Below are 18,669 nucleotides of genomic sequence, written 5' to 3' on the forward strand. Positions count from 1 at the left end.
GCATGTTCGGTTTTTGGATATTCATGCACAGGAAAACAAGCTGGTCCACTTTTTTTTTTTTATTTGTCAAACAAGAATGAACATCTGACTTTTTTTGTACACTTCCTGTTGAAGAAACAAAACAGAAGATTGTCGAACGGCAGCTCACGGCGTCCACCTTCAGCTAATTAAAAGGAAAACATAACAAGCGTGACTTGTCTCAGTGCGCTTGCTGACCGAGGACAACCTGCACGTCCGCCAGCGGGAAGTCGTAAGACGGGACGCCGAGCGCGTCGAGATCGCGGCGACAAGTTCCCGCCAAGACGGCGTATTCCTGAAGGGACACACGACAACTCAACATGCGTATGCAAATAAACACGCACACAAATCCACAAACATCACAAATCAGCCCTCACACATTCAAACATGTCAACGCGGAAAGTCGTGACGTTGAAATGCTAATTTACAACCCTAGCCTATTTTAAAACCAAATTTGAAAAAACAACCCTCTGTTGAAACCATCATTTAAAACCCTGACCAAAGTTTACTCATTTAAAATCGTACGTTGAAACCCTAATTTAAAACCATACCTTCCGCCAGCCCTAGTTTAAAAACAAATTTGAAACCCTAACGTTTTTTTTTTTTAAAGAACAAAACTACTGTGAAACCCTAACCCCAATTAAAATAAATATCCTACTTTGAAGCCCTAATCCAAATAATAAAAAAAAAACTTCTTTGAAATGGTAACCCATGTTTAAAACCCTTTTGTACTGTGAAATCCTCCATTACTTTGACGCAGGCCACTCGCGGCCTCGCTCACCTGACATTGTCGCTGCAAGTCGTCCTGCAGCGTCCTGATGACGTCACTCTTGGACTCCAGCGTTTCCTACAACCAGGAAGGAAAGTCACATCAGTGAACACGCGAATGAGGCCGAGCCAGCCATCGCCATACCCGAATTCTGTCGGCGGCCGCGTCGTGTCGGCGCGGCGGCGGGTCGGCGGCGAGCGCGGCCAGTAGCCCCGCCTCCTTCCTGTCCACCGAGCGACTCAGTAGCGCCATCTTGCGCTCCAGGAGCATCTCCTTCAGGCCGCTCCTCTGCTGGACCTCCAGCAGGAGCTCCGTCTGCTTGCTCAGCAGCGCGTCGCGCTCCTCCTCCACCTGTGTGAGAGTCCGAGCGCCCGTGCGCGCGTGACACCGCCGTCAGCCGGCCCGTCCGACCTTCGGGCGACCACGTCATATACCGGCGCCACCGTGCGACACGAGCGCCCGCAGCCACGCGTCAGCTACGCGGCACTCACCTGCGCAAAGGCGGCGAGGAGCAGGTCTCGCTCCAGCTCGACGTCCTCCAGCTGCTCCTCCAGCCGCTTGACGCGGGCGCCGCCGGCCTGGACCACAACAAGCACCGTTTTAGACGCTGAGGACGAGCGTCTGCGGCTGCGGCCACGGCGGCTGCGGCCACGGCGGCTGCCCGTACCGCCTGTTGGTCGCGTGCCCGTTGGTGGCCCTCCAGGCGCCGGCGGAGCTCCGGAAGGTTCCGCTCGGCCTCCTGCAGGGAAGTGGCCAGACGCGCATTTTGCTTCTCGGCAGCGTCCAGGCGGGCGTGGGCGCGCGCGTGCTGCGTCCTGGCCGCCGAGGCGTCGTCTTTGAGCTTTTTGCCGTCGTGCGCCAGTTTGCTTTGCGCGGCGCCGAAGATTTCTCGGGCCGTCCGAACCTTTTGCTGCTGTTCGTCGCTCAGCAATTTGAGCCGCCGACTCATGTTGTCCTCCAGCGCCGCGATGGCCGCGAGCGTCTTCTCGTTCTCCGCCCGCCGCATCTGCTCCATCTTCTCGCCGCACTTTGCCTCCGCGTCTACACACGAAAAGGTCGACTAATGTCGTCCGTCGTGGTTTGGATTTCATTTGGACTTTTAGTTTCCTTCTCATTTGGTTTTCAAGGCAGTTGGCTCGTTTTTGTTAGCTTCCATTTGTGCTCCAAAAGCTTTGTTTCAATTCATTTGGGGATCATTCTTTTTTATTTGTTGTCATTTTCGATATTTTCCATCATTCGAGCTACTTTCAATTCCTTTTATAACCATGCCTTTTCATTTATTTTTCATGGGTTTTTTTAAACCCAGAAATGTCTCCATAAAAAGCTTCTAAACTTTCATGGCAGAGGAAAGAAATAAGAGACACCCAAACAAAGCATTTGACAAAATGATGAAAAGAAATGTGGGCCTTTTTTTTGTTGTTTGGGCTAAAATGACGACTCGTGCGATCAATCGATCTGGCCTCAACTTTGGACTTAGCGGACGCACTCACCTGAGATCCTCTTCTCGCACTTGTTGCTGAGCTCCATCAGCTCCACCTGATGCTTCTGTGGAACACAACACGCTTGAGGTTTTCAGCCCATGAGTGGAAAAAGTCACGTTTCTTTACTTCACTTGATTTTCATAAAGTGAGAACTTTGCTCTCGCTAACGTGACGTCGTGAACGCTAACTCAACCCCTAAACCCTAAAATAACCCCAACTGAGGCCAATCCCAACCCCAAGTGAATATCAAACCTCACCCCTGACCGTTGACAAGTCCACCCGATTACTTAACTGGAGCCTGGCAATCCTCGCAACTCTCGTCCTGATTAGCTGTTCGAGTTAAACTAACGCAAATGGAGAAGTTGATTCTGTGACGGCGCCGAGATAAAACAAATTGACGACTGGTGGAAGCTCAAAATTATGGGATGGGAGTATCAGTGTCCTGTAGGGGACTGGGGGGGGGGGGCGATGCATTTGGGGGGAGGAGCAAAAGACAGATTAGGATGGACAAATAAATTCAAAGAATATTGAGCAGACACCCAAAAAGGACAAATAAGAAGGCGAAATTGAGCTCAGGGGAAATGGAAAAGAAGAAAAAGAAGCCAAATGAGGCTGGATGGTGTCCTGCCTAAAGAAGGACCAAAAAGTCCAAAACATCGCAACGTTGGGATCCTTGGGGTGCGAGCCGATTATTTATATGACAAAGGCGAAACTAACTATTAACTACAAAGAAAAAAGAAAGCTGAATGACGCAAAAGAGCAACAAAACGGCTGAAAAGAGCATTTCATAAACGAAGATTGAACTTCAATTCGAGACAAACATGAAACCCGATGGAGGAAAGAGGTGGTTGCTAGGACCCTGGGGAGGCCAAGAAGCTGGGTGGAGCTGGACCGCACCTCCTCCTCATCAGTTGGACCGCACCTCCTCCTCATCAGTTGAGTGGTGTGGGAGGCTCGGCCCTTCCTCCTAACCCTAACCCGGTGCTTGTCAAATAGTGGGGCGGGGCCCCCCTGACACTTTTTTTTCCCGCCGTACAACAATAAAGTGTAATTGCACATCCACTCCAGTAGTTGGCAGTGGTGCTCTCCTTGCCCATTGTGCGCAGCGAGTATTAACTCGAGAGTGTTGGTTTGTTTTGCAATAAAAATGATACTTTTTATAGTTGGGGTGAAGAGTGGGTGGATTGGGGGGGGCGCCAATTGCTTTCTTCTTGCTGGGAGGGGGGCGTAACAGAAAAGAATTGAGAAGCACTGTGTGAACCCGAAACCCTAAAAATATCCCCAAACAACGCCCCCCCCCTCTCCAGAGCGTACCAGTTTGAGCTCCTGGATGCAAATGTGTCCGCTGAGCTTGTCGCGGCGAGCGTCCGCCTGCACGTTGTGTCCGTGCCTGCGCAGACGCAGCTCGGCGTCGGCGTGGCGTCGGCGCACGAGCCAGGCCGCCGCGCCACCGTCCGTCTTCTTGTCCGCCACCGCCGCCTGCTGCTCCGACAGGACGTGCTTCAGCTTCTGCTTGTACACCTGCCAACAGCACCAACGGGATCAAACGACTTTTGGATTTCTGCAAATACAAGCTAAAAAAGAAGAGTGGAAATGAGAAAAGAAAAGACGGACAGGGGTCGGCGCTTCACGTGACCTTTGGCCTACTAGTACAAAAAGAAACCGTTCTTAAAAAGTTTTTGGAATTGACTGTCCAAGGAAAATGTGCGCAAATCTTTTCATTCTCAAACTTTGGCTCATTTATTTAGATCACATTAATGTGTATCCAATTTTTCCAGAGATGACAGATGTCCATTTTGAGGGAAGACGACAATGTTATTCGTTTTTTTTTTTAAAGGGATGTATGAAGCAAAGCCGGAAATGTGTTTTTGTTCGTCCCTTTAAGTACCGCTTGCAAAGAATTTGCACTTTGGACGTAGCGTGAACCTTGTTTTCGATTGATCTCGCTCCGACATCTGGGAAATCCGCAACCTTTAGCTTCTGCCTAAAACAGCGTGAGAAATGATAATCTTACAACAAAGAGTGGGCCGCAAAAAATACAAAATCCTCCTCAATTTTTTGTCACAGACCAAAATCTGATACGCTCCGACGGATGCTAGTTCTGCCTAAAACGCCTTGGCATAAAAACTGGCCGGCATATTTTGCCTCTTTATTTATGAAGTGAAGATCGTGTCGTTCCGAGATGTCGGAGTGCAATTTATTTTCCTAAGGACTTTTCGGCCACAGAATGATATCTTGCAATGTACTCTCTCTCTCTCTCTCTCTCTCCATGTGTGCGTCTGGTCAGCACAGACAAGGGATACATGCACCATATGCAGAAGCAATTGAGAACCAAAAGACGCTTTTGTAAATTGTGTTCAAATTCAGCAAAGGGGTAGAGTGCAATAAATAAAGCCGTCTCTACAGTGCGACTCCAATTTGTCTCGTGTGACAACAAGAGTTGAAGGAATGCACTCCCAACATGCTTTGCGGCAGGAAGGAGGGTGAATAGCATTGAAAATGCCTGTTTGAAGTCAATTAAATGTCCTCAATCCTGATTGTACTGTTTTGTTATTTGCGAGTATGCGAGTCAGTTTGCTGTTGTGTCATCATTTTAGTCTCAATGTGACTCAGTCATCCACAAAAAAAACTAAAGACTTGCACACACATCGTCATTGTTTAAGTGTCATGGTGGTGCTGGGAACTTGGATCATTTTGGGAGAGTTGAGCTGAGCATTTTCAAAGTTGAAATGCTAGCAAGGGATTGGGAGGAGGCGGAGGAAGAGAAGATGACGATGACGATGACGACCACGACAAAGCTGGGGTGCCTCACGCCGATCTCGGTGCGGTGCCGCCGCTCGGCGTCGTCCTTCTCCCTGCTGCGGTTGCCCAATTGCGTCCGCGTCTCCTCCAGGTGCCGCTTGCTCACCTCCCACAAGCTTCGGATCTTGTCCCGCTCCAGCTGGAAGAAACTCCTCTCCTCGCGTTCGCGCTCCAGCTCCTCTCGCAGCCGGATCACGTGCTCCTCCAGCTAAGCACACGCACATAGAATCCTCCATCATCACCTCCAGGGTGCCAGACTAACGTTTTTCGTTCTCTTTTGACGAACACACTTGAGTCCTAACCGGAAATTCGAAGACATGCAAGTGGAGAAATAAAAGGGTGAGCAAAGTGGGCAGCTTCTAATTGGCGCCACTTTGCTGCCAACCAAAGTTAGCCTAGCCGCGAGCTAGCCGCGAGCTAGCCGCGAGCTAGCCGCGAGCTAGCCGCGAGCTAGCCGCGAGCTAGCCGCGAGCTAGCCGCGAGCTAGCCGCGAGCTAGCCGCGAGCTAGCCGCGAGCTAGCCGCGAGCTAGCCGCGAGCTAGCCGCGAGCTAGCCGCGAGCTAGCCGCGAGCTAGCCGCGAGCTAGCCGCGAGCTAGCCGCGCGCTAGCCGCGAGCTAGCCGCGAGCTAGCTGCGAGGTACCTGCTCCTTGGACATGTCCTCCGGCGAAAGAACGTCCACGGGTCGCCCGGACGTTTTGCCCTTGGCGACCTTCTTCCTCCTCGGCACATTTTCACTTTTGGGCGGCTGAACGCGCGCGCACACAAACATGAAACAACATTTGAGGACACGAGAGCTAATCCGAAGCTAGCTCGTTGGCTACTTGCGCGCTTCGTTCGCTCACCATCGCGGAATGTCAAGAAGACGACGAAGAAAGAGAAACTCTTGAACAAATTCCACTTGAGTCGATCGCACGGAAACAGACCATGGCTGTCATGGCAACAACGTCACGTGACGACGGTTCAAAATCAAATCTTTATTGCAACTGCAAACAAAAACAAATGGCAGTGGGAAGGTTTTTTTTTCAGTTTTTGTTTTTCTTTCCATAAAAAAAAGTTTTTCCTTCCTCCAAAAACCTAAAAGCATCTGACCGAGGACACATAAAACAAACAAAAAAAACAAACAACTGAGCACTGAGATTGAACTCCAATGTGTCCAAAAATAAAAATACAATTTCCAAAGTTTCTGTATCACAATAACACAAAACGCAACCTTTTCACTCTGTCTCAAAAATCCTCACATGGATCATCATAAAATGAGCTTCTTTGGCTCATGTGCAATATCAATAACGTTGCATTGCATATTGTATCATGTCCTATTTCATGTAAATGCCATGTTTAATATTTAAGTCACATTGCCTGATAATTGTCATACTTGACAATACACATTGAGTTAATGTCACATATTGATAACTTATGTCCTATTTAATGTTCACGTTGAGTACATATGTCACATGGCCGCAGCATATGTTTGCGTTGAATACAAATCTCACAGTTCCTCTTCCTGTTGTTGCGCAAAAACCTCCAATAAATGCGTGACATTTCAAGACTTGTCGTCGTTTGGCTTTATTTTGGCCAAATCTCCAAAGGAGACGGTCGCCGAGCCTCGTTTGGCTGCTTTGGCCTGATGACAAACCCAACAAAAGGAACGCACAAAATGGTTCAAAGGTTGCAAAAGCGTTTCTCAGCGCAGTGAAGAAAGGCGGCGTTTCACCTGAGAGTGGTGAGGCTTCCAGCCGATCATGTAGAGGATGTCAAAGGTGGCCGGGACCGAGCCGTCCTCGTTGCCGTACATTTCTGTTGCAAACAACCAAAGTTGGTCGCTGAAATTGTGTTTTTGCAGCACGGGACGTTCAAGCCATTTGACGTGATTTGAGTTACGAGCAAGCTCACGAAACCAATTTGACTCGCAGGCATCACCTTTGTAAACAGCCGCCGCCGCCAAAATGGTGTCTCGATGCAACATGGAGCGGCGGTTCCAAGCGCAGTTACTCTCGCCCATACCTGAACAACGCACGCACGTACGTGCACGGTGAGGTGGCGTGAGCGGCGCCCGCTTTTGACGGAGGTCACATGAAGGCAAACGTTTACCTTGCAAGTCCAGCATCACCTCCATGATGCCCGGATAATACACCTGCACCTCGTCAGTGTCCTGAAATGCAGAAATAAATGTTGGCCAACGAAACGGTTGCGCAATATGCATTTTACCAAGTGTTGTGATTTATAGCGTTGACGTTTCAGAGAAGAAAAAAAAAAAACACACACTTCATTCATCAATATTTGCAAATGCATGACCACATTACAGCAGATAGTTTTTTAATTCTAATGGAAATTTGATGCGCAACAAAGACAGATTTGGAGTGAGCGCAAAATTTGGACGCATCGTGAGCTGCCTGTTTTCAAAAGCCAACAGCCGAATATGTCATTTGTGTTATTGGCACTTTTTGTTTGATGCATAACGACCCACCCCATCTGTGTGTGTGTGTGTGTTGGGAGTGCGTGACGTCACCACGGTGAGCATGTTGAAGCCGGCCTGTCCGAGCAGGTTGCCCAGATGGGTGACGGCGGTGTAGGGCGAGACGCGCGGCGAGAATCCTCCCTCCCGCTCCGTCTCGGCCAGCTGCAGCGAGCAGCGCAGCTGGTACAAGGTGTCGCCGCCGGCCATGGCGCCGATGAACACGCCGTCGGGCTTCAGGACGCCGTGGATCTGACGCAGATGGAAATTGAAATTCTCCAGCAAAATTGGGCGCTATTATTATGGTTTGTCCAAAGTTTTACGTTGCAGCTTTTCCCCACAATAATGAACGATTGATCATTTTCATTGATCAAAGTAATGATCATTTTGGTCAGCCCCATCGGCGCCGAGCCCCGTCATGATGTCATCACTGACCTGTGCGAGCGCAGCGGGCAGGTCGTTGACCCAGTGCAGACTGTGAGGGCGACACGAGGGGCAAAGGTCACTTCGGAACACGTCGGGCAACCGACCGCGCTTCACCTCATGCTGCTGAGCACCAGATCGAACGAGTTGGCCGGGAAAGGAAGGAACTCCTCGTCGGCCGCCAGCGCGTGCCGCCGCATCTCACCCCCGACATTCTGCTTCTGGGGACAAACGCAGGAAGCGACACGCTGCGGCCGCTCTTCAAACAACACATCGGTGGCCGATGACATACCAGGGCGGTCTTGGAGATGTCCGTCAAAAACAAACGCTCCACCGCGTCCTAAACCACAAGCAGTCATCAAAACAAGGACACTGGCGCTCGCTGCCGTTCGCCGTTAATTTTGAGCTGAACTCGAACATTGACTGCATGTGAACAAAGTCATTGCAGTGGAGTGTTGAACGTCGAAGCAAACCTCGCTTAAATGTTGCGCGACGTGACCTCGTCCAGCACCGACCTCCAACGCCAGAGGGAAGGACCTGCAAGCCGACCACAGACACGTGACACCTATGACGAGCGGATGCATGTGCACGGCACGCGCAACTGGAAGTTACCTGGCCACGTCGTACACGCGATCCGCCACTCGACTGCCGACCTGCACGCAGGCAAACACACCACGTCATTTCCGTTACTACGTCTAAGTTGACCGCAAATGTGGCATATTCGTATTTAGTTGACTTCACAAAGAGCTTCTCATCCCCACAGTCGACATCCTTTAATCGTAACACCCAGGAGGGCAAGGAAAAACTCCCCAAAAAACATCTGACCAAAAATGAGAAACCTCGAGAAGAAGCCAGATGGGGGAACCCGGCCTCCCCCTTCCAAGATGATCAGGCTCAAAGGGATGCAGAGTGGGCAACATTTCACACATAAAATGATGCTATGTAATATTAGTTGACGCATGACTTTAAAGGTTATTTGAGCTATTTTTAGGCGCTACTAAATGCTAGTTGCGACCAAAAGTCCGAGAGGGTGAGCTGTGGAGTCAAGTACACTTCCAACGGTATTTAGAGTTCCAATTTGCCAAAACTTGCGGAGCGGAGATGAGAAGATTTTTCTGCGGTGCGATCTCTAATCTCGTTGCACACTTGAGTACAATGACAATAAAGGGATTTCTAATTCTAATTACTGGACTTTGCGGCAATGACCTCGTCCCTCAGGTAGTCGTACTTCCGGGTGTCGCGGCCTGAGCCCGCCCACTCCTTCTGCCTCTTCTTCATGTTTCGGTCGAACACGTTGGCGGGTCCGCCGGCACCGGAGCGCGACGACCTCCGGCGGCCTTCGGCCACCCAACAGCCGGGCCAGCGCGAAGATGAAGCACGCAGGAGTCTCCCACACGCTCCGCCGCCGATCATCGCGACTTTTTCGGCCAGCGCTACACTGCTTCCGGTTCCGGTGGGGGGATGACGTTGAGCAGCGCAAACGTCACCGACGCCATAGCGCTAGCAATCCAGCTAACCGCCGTGCTACGTGGCGGCCATGTTGGGAGGGGCGACGCTCTCATCACAGGCGGGGCATGGACAATGAAATTAAGTCGGAACTCGATTTGCACTCATGGCGAGAAGAAATTCCACTTGCACCGCAGCAAATCAAGTTTACTATCTCAACGCAAAGCATGCGTTTGTTGTATACATGTAGGAATAAAATATGGCATGTTTTGGAGACTTCCAATTGCAATTACCATTAATTTTTAAGCAGTTATTAACTTGATTCAATAATTTCAATCGTTTGACGGCCCTAATACATATATTTATAAATATTATACTGATACTATATCAAATTCAATTCAAATGAAATGACTTTACCCAATACATCAATAATTGCCGCAGAAGTACCAAAGTAATTACTCTGTCTTGAAGTAAATTATAAAAGAGTCCAAATGGCTTTGATAAGAGCTGCTAAAATTACCGGAGTCCTTTTCACGTGCGACAAATTGATCAGGAAGAGAGCCGCTCCCAAAGTAGAGTGGATTATAATTTGTCTGAATTCTAACGTGTTTACTCATTAAGGGCAAATTAATTATCTTTAAATTAGGGCTGACTCAACAACATGGAGCGGTTACAACTTTTAGGAGACGAGACGACTTCCATCCCCTCTGGCGACCCCGTTAGAGCGGCTGGGGCACACGGGAAATTGGAAACATTTTAAAATGTATTTCATAAAAAAATATGTTTAATAACAATTTAGAAAAATAAATGCCCCCAAATATATATATTTAAAAAAAAATTCAGCAAAATGTCTTGTATTGATTTATTTTTTTAAGACTTAAGACATCTGTGAAGTACATTAATTGAAAACAAAAAGCAGAATGTCTCCTTGAAAATGAAAGTAGAGACACTTTCGACCAAAGCGTTGGTGGAAAATCAAGACATGTTTGCTGTCTGCAAAAATAAATCAATAAAATGGCCTGAATCCAATTTGCATGACAAAATGATTGTTTTGACTTTAACATCCCCTCAGGATGACGGGCAACTCTGCTAAAATCAAGTCTGCCATCGACATGAAATGATATGAATAAACATAATGCAATCAATATTTGGTTCAGTTTCATGTCTAAACAAATAATTAAGAACCAAAGACCTTGGGCCAACATTTTCGGAAGGTGGCGAGATACTAGTGAGTCAATGATCAAGTCACAAAAGAAAGTTTGTTCCCACTTTTATGTTTGGAACGCGGGATGACAAAAACAGGACGTCAAAAGTCTACACACACACGCACTCACAAAAAAAAAAAAAAGAAAGACAAGACATGAGAAACGGTCGCACGAGCTTCAAGATGGAGCGTCCGATCGGTCCGTGTCGTCATGATGGAAGACGAGGATGGCCCACTTCACTCAATGTCGTCCTCGCTCAGACTCTGTGCGCTCACGATACGCTAACACACACACACACACACACACAGTCAGCAAAAGTCATCACCAAAACAGAGTAATAAAGATACTTCATGTGAATGCAACGAGCCAAAGTTGGTTTCACGCGTCGATTCGGTTCAATGTGGCTCTCGTTCGTGACTCATTCAACTCGTCTGACTTTCTTTTTGATTTTCTTGCTGAAGATTAAGAAAATATTCGTGTGGGTATTGTTATATTGTCAGCTGAAATGTGTTGCCGCACCGCTTGCATTCAAAAATCTGGAAAAAAAAAAAGGGGGGAGAAGTGGAACACTGATGCTAGTTTTGTTAGCCCATCAGGGGGGTTTTCAAAAATTATTTTCAGGATCGACCGATTCATCGGTCGATATGTCGAATATTTCACAATTCTCATCAGCCAGTGAAGGAAAGAAAGCGAGCAAGTCCTTAATTTGGCGTCGCCCACCTGGCTGATGGTGGGCAGCTTGGTGAGGAGCATCTGGAAGACGGGCGGCGGCAGCGTTTGCTGAAGGACCTGCAGGAGCTGTTGAGGCTGCCCGCAGACGGCGATGGCGTTGGTCAGGTGGTCCACGCCCTTCTCGTAGTCTCCTGCAAATCGGACGAGCGGAAGCGATGGCGTGGAATCGAGCGAGCGGCGGACTGACAAACTTTTGCTGGGCATGTTGCCGCCGTTACCTTGCGCAAGAAGCTCCTCCCCGAGCTGGATCTCCTCCAGGAAAAACTTCTGGACCGCCTCAGAGTCTTTCAGGTCCGGAAGCTGCCGGTGGTGTTTGGAACAAAGCGCGACACGCGTTATCCAAGTTTCACATTGGTTTCGAGAAGAAAACGACAAGTCACCTTGGCCATGCCAGCTTGCTCTTTGGCCACCTTCTGCTTCCTCCTCCCTGAAACCACGACAACAACGTGAGCATCTTTATGCCTCTCAAACTTTGGACACGTCCAACAACACACAATTTGCGCCAGCACCGTTGCATATTGGGCCTAAAATACTCCCGGTTGGACTCAAAAACGAACACATCTGTTTTTAAAGACGGTTCTCCGACAATGAAGAGCACGCTGAAAGAACAACTGGAAATGAAGCACATCAATAAGATGGCCTCAATATTGATTTTCCGACCCGAGATGATCAAGACACTTATGTATCGTGAATATGGGGATGAAGATTCATTTCTTGCTTGCGCTTGCATTACACACACACACACACACACACGTGGGAAGCGGAACATGAAAAAAGCAACAAGCAGCGTCGAGAGCGAACGTGCTAAACAACCACTCGTGTGAAGAAGATATAAAAGATGTCGGCAGTTAAGCTTACGGGGAAAAAAAAAATCTCAATAAAATGAACGCGCACATGCACTGCTGTCCTTCACTTGACTGAGATCTGAAGCGCAGGCTCAGGTCGTTGGCGGCCGGAGGGCTCGGACAAAAGAGCGAGAGGACAAACGGCCGTGCTTTTTCCTTTTTAACTGGATTTACACCTTCGCCGCTGGATACCAAAATTGCGTGGACTTAACCGACATTGGATTACAGTACAAATGAACGAGCACTTTTATTAACATCCCGGAAGAGATGGTGCGACCGGCGGGATCTCTGGCACACTCTTCAAGGGGCGCCGGTCACGCCGACAAAAACCGGACGCCGCAACTAAGCTCGCGGCCCAAGCCGCCTTTGCAACAACAACTAGCGAGAAACGGCGACGTTCGTTTTCAGAATCAGTCAGGCTGGGATCGGCTCCAGCACCCCCCCGGCAACCCGGTACAGGATGAGACGCGAAATAATCATCATGATATTTTCGTTCCTGCGGCATCGGCGTTACTCCAGGGCGCAATATCGGAACCATGTTGGAAGTGAAGAAAGTTGTATCGGGACACTCCTCGAAAAAAACAGTTACCAATGTTGCTACCAGATGTGATGGAGTCCTTCGGTGACTGCTGGGGCGTTCCTGTCAGCGTTTAGTCGACCAATGAGGATCCAGTTCGCATCGGGGTGTTCCCAATACGACTGTGTCGCGGAGTGGGCTTTGGTGATACGATCGACCTATTTTATGGCGTCAGAATTATGCCACAACTACATAAGCATAACGTCAAATACCGCGTCCAAAAACATGTTTTGTTTGTACAAAAAATGTGTTTCGCGTGTACAAGACCCTCCAAGTGCACGCACAAAATGGTTCCTCTCCTCTACGCGTACAAAACGCTAATTCACAATCAGGAGTCGGACACGAGATTGGATTTTGATTGGCTGTTTACAGTCCAATCATAACTCAGAGGAGGGGTGAAAAAAATACAATACAACTATTTATAAAGAAAGATTAGAATTAGATTAGAAATCCCTTTATTGTCATTGTACTCAAGTGTGCAACGACAATAAGAACAACTTGTTAGAATGCTTCTATTGACTGTGTTTGAGGTATTTGACATGACGTTTACTAATTATGGCATTAATCGAACTCCCCGGAGAACAGGTGACACTGGACTTGGCCCTTGGTGTGAGGGGGCGTTCTCGTTCTCAGAATTTGTGGCTGCAGTTGGACAATATTGCAAAAAGCCGCCGCTGCCCTTCTTGTGAAACAACAGCAGCGCAACAATTACGTTTCTCCTGTCGAAGTTGCGACAATGTCGGGCTGCAAGATTGTATGAATATAATGTAAAATATTTCTTCATAAACATGTTTTAACTACGAATTTTTTTTTACTTTATTAACATTAAAAAGAAACAAACACAGTTATTAATACGTAACCACAGACTGATTCCCAAAGCAACGAAGGTAGGCACGCACGACACCGATACAATCTTGCAGGCCGATCACATCTCGTAACCACAGCGGCTTGACTCGCCTCGCCAAGCGTAGCCAAGCCTAGCCTAGCCTAGCCTAGCCTAGCCTAGCCTAGCTCGCCACCGGTCGGATAAAAGCGATCCAAAATGGAGCCAATGCTGAAGATGAAGACGAGGATGACGACCTCAGCAGTCGCACTCACGTTCCCGCAGCCTGTTCTTGAAGTTGGGGTCGTTACGCCTCTTCTGGTCGAAATAAATACAATAACCCACGAAGAGTGCCCCGCACACTCCCGCCGCGATGGCGCTCGTCTTCCCGACCATGATAACTCCAAATGGGCTGCTCCGTCTAGCGACCGCGGAGACGCGATTTCTCCTTTACCCGTCTGCTTCCGACAGCAGCAATGCAGAAAGGGAAGAAGGACCCCGGAAGGGCCCTTCAAGGTAACAGACATTTAGTCGTCCGCTGATCGCCTGGCAGAAAATACACGAGGACGTCCAAAACAGGTTTAGAAAAAAATCTTGGTCGGGTTCTTCTTTTGAAAAACAAAAAAAATAAATAAATAATCAAATCTTGGTCGGGTTCTTCTTTTGAAAAACAAAAAAATAATAATAATAATCTCTAATCCAGTGCTTCTGAAACTTTTTACACGATCTATCATTTAAAAATGTACTTTGTTGTCCAAGTACCACCATAATTACCAAAAGAATATTGTAGCGACTTTGTGAATAGGTTTCACAGGTCCTGTGGTTTCCTATTCTCTCGGGAGGCTGTGAAGGCATCAGGCGGAAGGCGGGAGGAAAGACCAATTTTTAACTGACTCGAGGTCGTGTTGTTGGTTGTCGGCGTGGTTACGGCCGACGGTAAACGTTTTTGCTAATAAAAGAGTTTGCCGCTAGATCGTCTGCTTAGCCTCATTCCTCTACGTTACAATATATTAACGTTTTTTTTTTATAGAGAATTTTGTCTGAAAAACGCTCTTCATTGTAAGACATTGTAACATGATCCAATGTTTGAACAAAAACACTTCATAAGAACACAGGGAAATAAAACAAATGTACTCATATGATTTAGTTAAAACAAAGTATTTATAATGTGATACAATTATATTATATATATATATATATATACTAACTTACTTGAATATCTTGGAATTGATGCAAAAATCACCAAATATGAAGTATATTTAATTCAAAGACTGTTCTAATAGCTTTCTTGGATTCTTGAATACGATCTAAATGGAGACATCTTTGCAGACATTTATTTTTTAAACATTTCTCTAAACTGCCCACAAGCGCCAAACTCCAGCAGGTTGGTTTGCAAGGCCCAGTGGGAACTTAAACAGTGTTTCGTTTTGAGATGTGCTAAAGACAGCGAATATGGCACAATATTTGCAAAGTATGCAAATAATTTTTTGAAGTAAATCAGAGTTAACTGAGTTATTTTTTTGGGGATTATATCACCTGAGTTAATGATTTAATTTTGACAGCCCTAATATATACACACACACACACACACGCACGCCTTGAAGGTGTTCTGCCATAATGCTGAAAGTGGCTCAGGGGCCGTAGCCACAACGCTCACAAACAGGAAGTGCTAGTATGCTAATTTTAGTTTTCCTTATCTCATGGGCTTCAGCACAGCAAGTGAGATAACCTCCGTGTTTACATAACATGCAACCCCAAAACATTGTGGAGGCCCCAGGGGATTGCATCACACGCACAGCACAGCACGCACACACACAATACAAACATGACCACAAACCCAAGCGCACACAATCTGAGTGGAAGGTTTGTTTATTTGTCAAGTGCGTGCTGCCATTGGACATATTGGAAAATGTACAAACAGAATGCGGAAAAAACAAAAGCAAAGAAGAAGAAAAAAAAAAGAAAAGAAAAAAAGACAGACATTGTCATGGTTGTCATGGTAACAAGAGGAGCGTTTCCTAAGCGTCTCGCTCCTTCTTCACCTTGACATCTCCGGCCAGGATGGTGGCAATCTCGCCCTGCATGAAGGCCCAGGGCAGGGCGGACCCGGCCAGGGGGCAGCGGCCCCCGCTGGGGCAGTACACCTCGCCGTTGGCGCCTTGCGTCTTGATGCTGGCGCGAGAGCACGGGAAGCAAAACTTGTGCGACGCCACCGACGGGCATTGGACGAAGTGCGTGTCCTCCAGCCGCTCGCGGCACAGCGTGCAGCAGAGCGGGACACTGCCCACCGCCGCGTCCCCACCGGGCCCAGGCGGGGTGCCGCTTTTGGGCACGCCCGCGTTGTCCGTGGCCAAGATGAGCGCGGCGATGGGTGACTGAGCGTGCGTCGGCACGGCGGACTCAGAGGAAGAGAGAGCGGACGAGAATCCGGGCGGCACGACGCCCGTCTTGACCGCCTCGTTGGGGGACCGCAACCACGGCGGACCCTCAGCGCAGTTGGACTTGGGGGCCGAGCTTTTGCCGTCTGGCTCGGGCGACGCCTTCCTCTTCATGCTGCGCGGGAGCTTCCCCTTTTCTGGAAGATGCCAACACGAGATGACAAACATCAGAACCGTTCCTGTGCTGCACAGTGTACGACCAACGTGAATATTTTCATCTTGAGCTTGAAAATGCTTCCTTGCTATGCGCACGCGAGACGTCGACGTGGCGAAAACGTGACATCACTCTCACAGGCGAGAGGGTAGACAAAGTCACTTTTGCCACCAGCTGGCTGAGCTCGACCTCCTTCATTTGATGACCGTTTGGTTGCTTGTGCAAACTTTGCATGATGGAGCAGAGCGCGGCGACAATTGGCGTGGTGCCCGCCAACAACTCGCGCGTGTCTGCAGCCCGGTGGCGACTGCCTGCTACCGTCATCCCTGAAGGGAGACTTTTCTCCAGTTGCACATTTTGCCAAATACATGAAATCTTTCCATCAGACTGCCGCATTTGGCAAAGTAACGCGTTAAGATTACGGGATTCAATTTGTGCCACAATATCAATTTCAGGCAATAGTCCTTCGAACTCATTCTCAACTGTAATCAATTTTGCCTATGAGAAGAATATGAAAAATAAGTTGCAACGATTGGGAAAAAATAAATGTTTGCACATGCCGCCCAGCCATAAATGCCCTGAGACGTAAATCTGGATTTGCGAGGCTTTTTTCCAATTACTGTTCTATATAAATGTACGCCAATCTTTGCCGTAGACAGATGCAAAAACAAGTGACATCAAAGCATAAATGCCACTTTTGGGAACAATCAAAGTACATTGCGTAACCTGTCAAAGCACATTTCTTTCATTCAAGCAACTGTATAAAATAGCCGCGTGTCAGCAAGTCCAGTCGACCCCCCCCCCCAAAGAAAATGTAAACCGATGCCGTTTTTGAACCCAGAAGCCATTCACGTATTTTTTTATTTTTTATTTTTAAATGCAGGCACTCATACAAACGCAATTTGAGCCATTAAAAAAAGTTAGAGCACAATTGTTCAGCCGATTATCGAAAGGGTTAGACGATACGACGCTCGATTGTAGTAAAAGAAAAAAAAAAGGGTTGCGTCAACACAGGTGTCTTCCGGTTATCGTGACGTCACCGTACCTGTCTTGGAGGCCGCGGCCACGTGCTCCTTTTCCACCCTGGCGTCGAGCGCGTGCACGTCCATGAGCTCGCGCACGCTCCTGCCCTTGTCCGCCGCCATGTTGTCCAGCAGGCGCGGGTGGCCGACGTGGACCAACGCCATCAAGCCGCCGCTGCCCCGCCGCGGATTGGGGGGGCTCATGCGGTTCAGCTCCGGCGGCTCGTCGGCTTTGGGGAAGCCGTTGACGAGTCGAGGCGCCGCCGTCTCATCATCCACCGGGCCCAGGCGAGACGGGTAGCGGGAGGAGGCACGCTCCCCCCCGGCCGGATGCTGGAGCTCCTTGGCGGTGAACGGAAGCGGCGGCGGTGGCTTCCCCGCTCGGCCTTCGTGGAGGCCGTGGGTCCGCTTGAGCTGGCGGGCTGCGTCGATGACCGCCTCGACGCGGTCGGCCCCCTCGTAGTTGACGCAGCCTCGGCACACGGCCTCGCTGAAGTCCCAAATGACGGCCCACGGCATGCGGGGCAGGTCGCACAGGAAGCACGACTGGCGCCGGGCGGCCGCGGTCATGATACGCTGCTCTGCTAGGAGCGACGACGTCGACGTCGCGGTGGAACAAGCAGCAGCGGCGGCGAGGGCGCTCGCGCGCTGTCGACGTTAACGCACGCAAATTGTCTACGTCTCGTTATGTCGTCAGAAAGCTGCCGCCCGCCATCGTGGTAGTCTCGTGGCCGCGCGCCTCGCAGACCCGCGCGCCCAAAGACGGCGACGTCACAACCACGCGCGCCTTTCTTCCTGCCTGGCCCAGAAAGACAGATCGTGTATTGACGCACAGTATTTGCTTCTCCTGTACTCCTTAAATAAAATTAATAATCTGAATGAAAAAAAAAACCCCGACAAGTCCTATTGGCCCGGCCGACCGCAGCTGCTCCCCCTCCAAAGATTGTTTGTCTCGCATGCGATGTCACACTCGTTGCTTTAATCCGACATACGCCACCACCGTCCAACTACATTGGTTGAGTATTCATTTCATCTGAATGCACCCACTACAGAAGAATTGCTGACACACCAAAAGAAAATTAAAATCAATATCACGGTTAAGAAAAAATACGTTCCAAGGGTTGCCGTGATGACGTCGTCAGTTCGGTGCTTTTCAGCAAAACTCGAAGTTGCTGCCAAGCTGCCCGCCCGTGCGCAAACTCAAATCAGACGGAAACATTTCAATTCGGGAACAATATCACCCAGGGCAGGGACGGTTCGAGGATCACAAGGTTGTCCGTTCTTTAGTTATCAGCAATCCAACATGGCTTCGTGAAAATTGGCGCCAATTTGTTGTCGAATTATTTTGTACCGATATCGGATTGTGATTCTCTATGTGCTCATTGTGAGAGAGATCTTCGCTCTGAAACGGTGACTCGCCAACACCCACTAAGGAACTTGAATTTCAAAGAACAAGCCCCCCCCCCAAAAAAAAGTCGTAA

General features: G+C 48.9%; 4 protein-coding genes across 9 annotated transcripts; all 4 read right to left on the reverse strand.

Moving 5' to 3' along the window:
* Positions 1-44: 44 nt before the first annotated feature.
* On the reverse strand, positions 45-6,021 carry LOC148332895 (dynein regulatory complex subunit 4-like). Of its 6 annotated transcripts, XM_088301796.1 has the most exons (10): positions 5,914-6,019; positions 5,712-5,816; positions 5,081-5,278; positions 3,583-3,789; positions 2,278-2,332; positions 1,455-1,828; positions 1,279-1,365; positions 932-1,138; positions 800-865; positions 45-313 (listed from the first exon to the last, which is right to left on the reverse strand). In XM_088301796.1, the coding sequence occupies exons 1-10, from the start codon at positions 5,914-5,916 to the stop codon at positions 200-202; spliced, it is 1,416 nt and encodes a 471-aa protein (XP_088157922.1). In that variant the 5' UTR covers positions 5,917-6,019; the 3' UTR covers positions 45-199. The 6 variants fall into 6 exon arrangements, with proteins under 6 accessions (XP_088157922.1, XP_088157925.1, XP_088157924.1 ...); XM_088301799.1 differs by lacking the exon at positions 5,712-5,816 and having other exon boundaries at positions 5,177-5,278; positions 5,914-6,021; XM_088301798.1 differs by lacking the exon at positions 5,712-5,816 and having other exon boundaries at positions 5,914-6,021.
* A 9-nt stretch (positions 6,022-6,030) lies between these two features.
* Positions 6,031-9,404, reverse strand: ndufaf5 (NADH:ubiquinone oxidoreductase complex assembly factor 5). Its single transcript, XM_088301802.1, has 11 exons — positions 9,153-9,404; positions 8,559-8,599; positions 8,420-8,483; positions 8,239-8,286; positions 8,064-8,167; positions 7,959-7,998; positions 7,578-7,775; positions 7,160-7,220; positions 6,989-7,072; positions 6,783-6,865; positions 6,031-6,692 (listed from the first exon to the last, which is right to left on the reverse strand). The coding sequence occupies exons 1-11, from the start codon at positions 9,357-9,359 to the stop codon at positions 6,612-6,614; spliced, it is 1,011 nt and encodes a 336-aa protein (XP_088157928.1). The 5' UTR covers positions 9,360-9,404; the 3' UTR covers positions 6,031-6,611.
* An 836-nt stretch (positions 9,405-10,240) lies between these two features.
* On the reverse strand, positions 10,241-14,072 carry LOC148332897 (mitochondrial import receptor subunit TOM20 homolog). Its single transcript, XM_088303786.1, has 5 exons — positions 13,850-14,072; positions 11,710-11,756; positions 11,548-11,629; positions 11,318-11,460; positions 10,241-10,878 (listed from the first exon to the last, which is right to left on the reverse strand). Exons 1-5 carry the CDS (start codon positions 13,968-13,970, stop codon positions 10,834-10,836), a joined length of 438 nt encoding a protein of 145 aa, XP_088159912.1. The 5' UTR covers positions 13,971-14,072; the 3' UTR covers positions 10,241-10,833.
* Positions 14,073-15,427: 1,355 nt separating this feature from the next.
* LOC148332898 (interferon regulatory factor 2-binding protein 2-B-like) lies at positions 15,428-18,591 on the reverse strand. The gene is made up of 2 exons (XM_088302744.1): positions 17,212-18,591; positions 15,428-16,149 (listed from the first exon to the last, which is right to left on the reverse strand). Exons 1-2 carry the CDS (start codon positions 17,756-17,758, stop codon positions 15,593-15,595), a joined length of 1,104 nt encoding a protein of 367 aa, XP_088158870.1. The 5' UTR covers positions 17,759-18,591; the 3' UTR covers positions 15,428-15,592.
* Positions 18,592-18,669: the final 78 nt, after the last annotated feature.

Source organism: Idiotropiscis lumnitzeri, chromosome 8 (genome assembly GCF_059441095.1).
Source record: "Idiotropiscis lumnitzeri isolate Australia: NSW breed Sydney's pygmy pipehorse chromosome 8, RoL_Ilum_1.0, whole genome shotgun sequence".
Lineage (NCBI taxonomy): Eukaryota > Metazoa > Chordata > Actinopteri > Syngnathiformes > Syngnathidae > Idiotropiscis > Idiotropiscis lumnitzeri.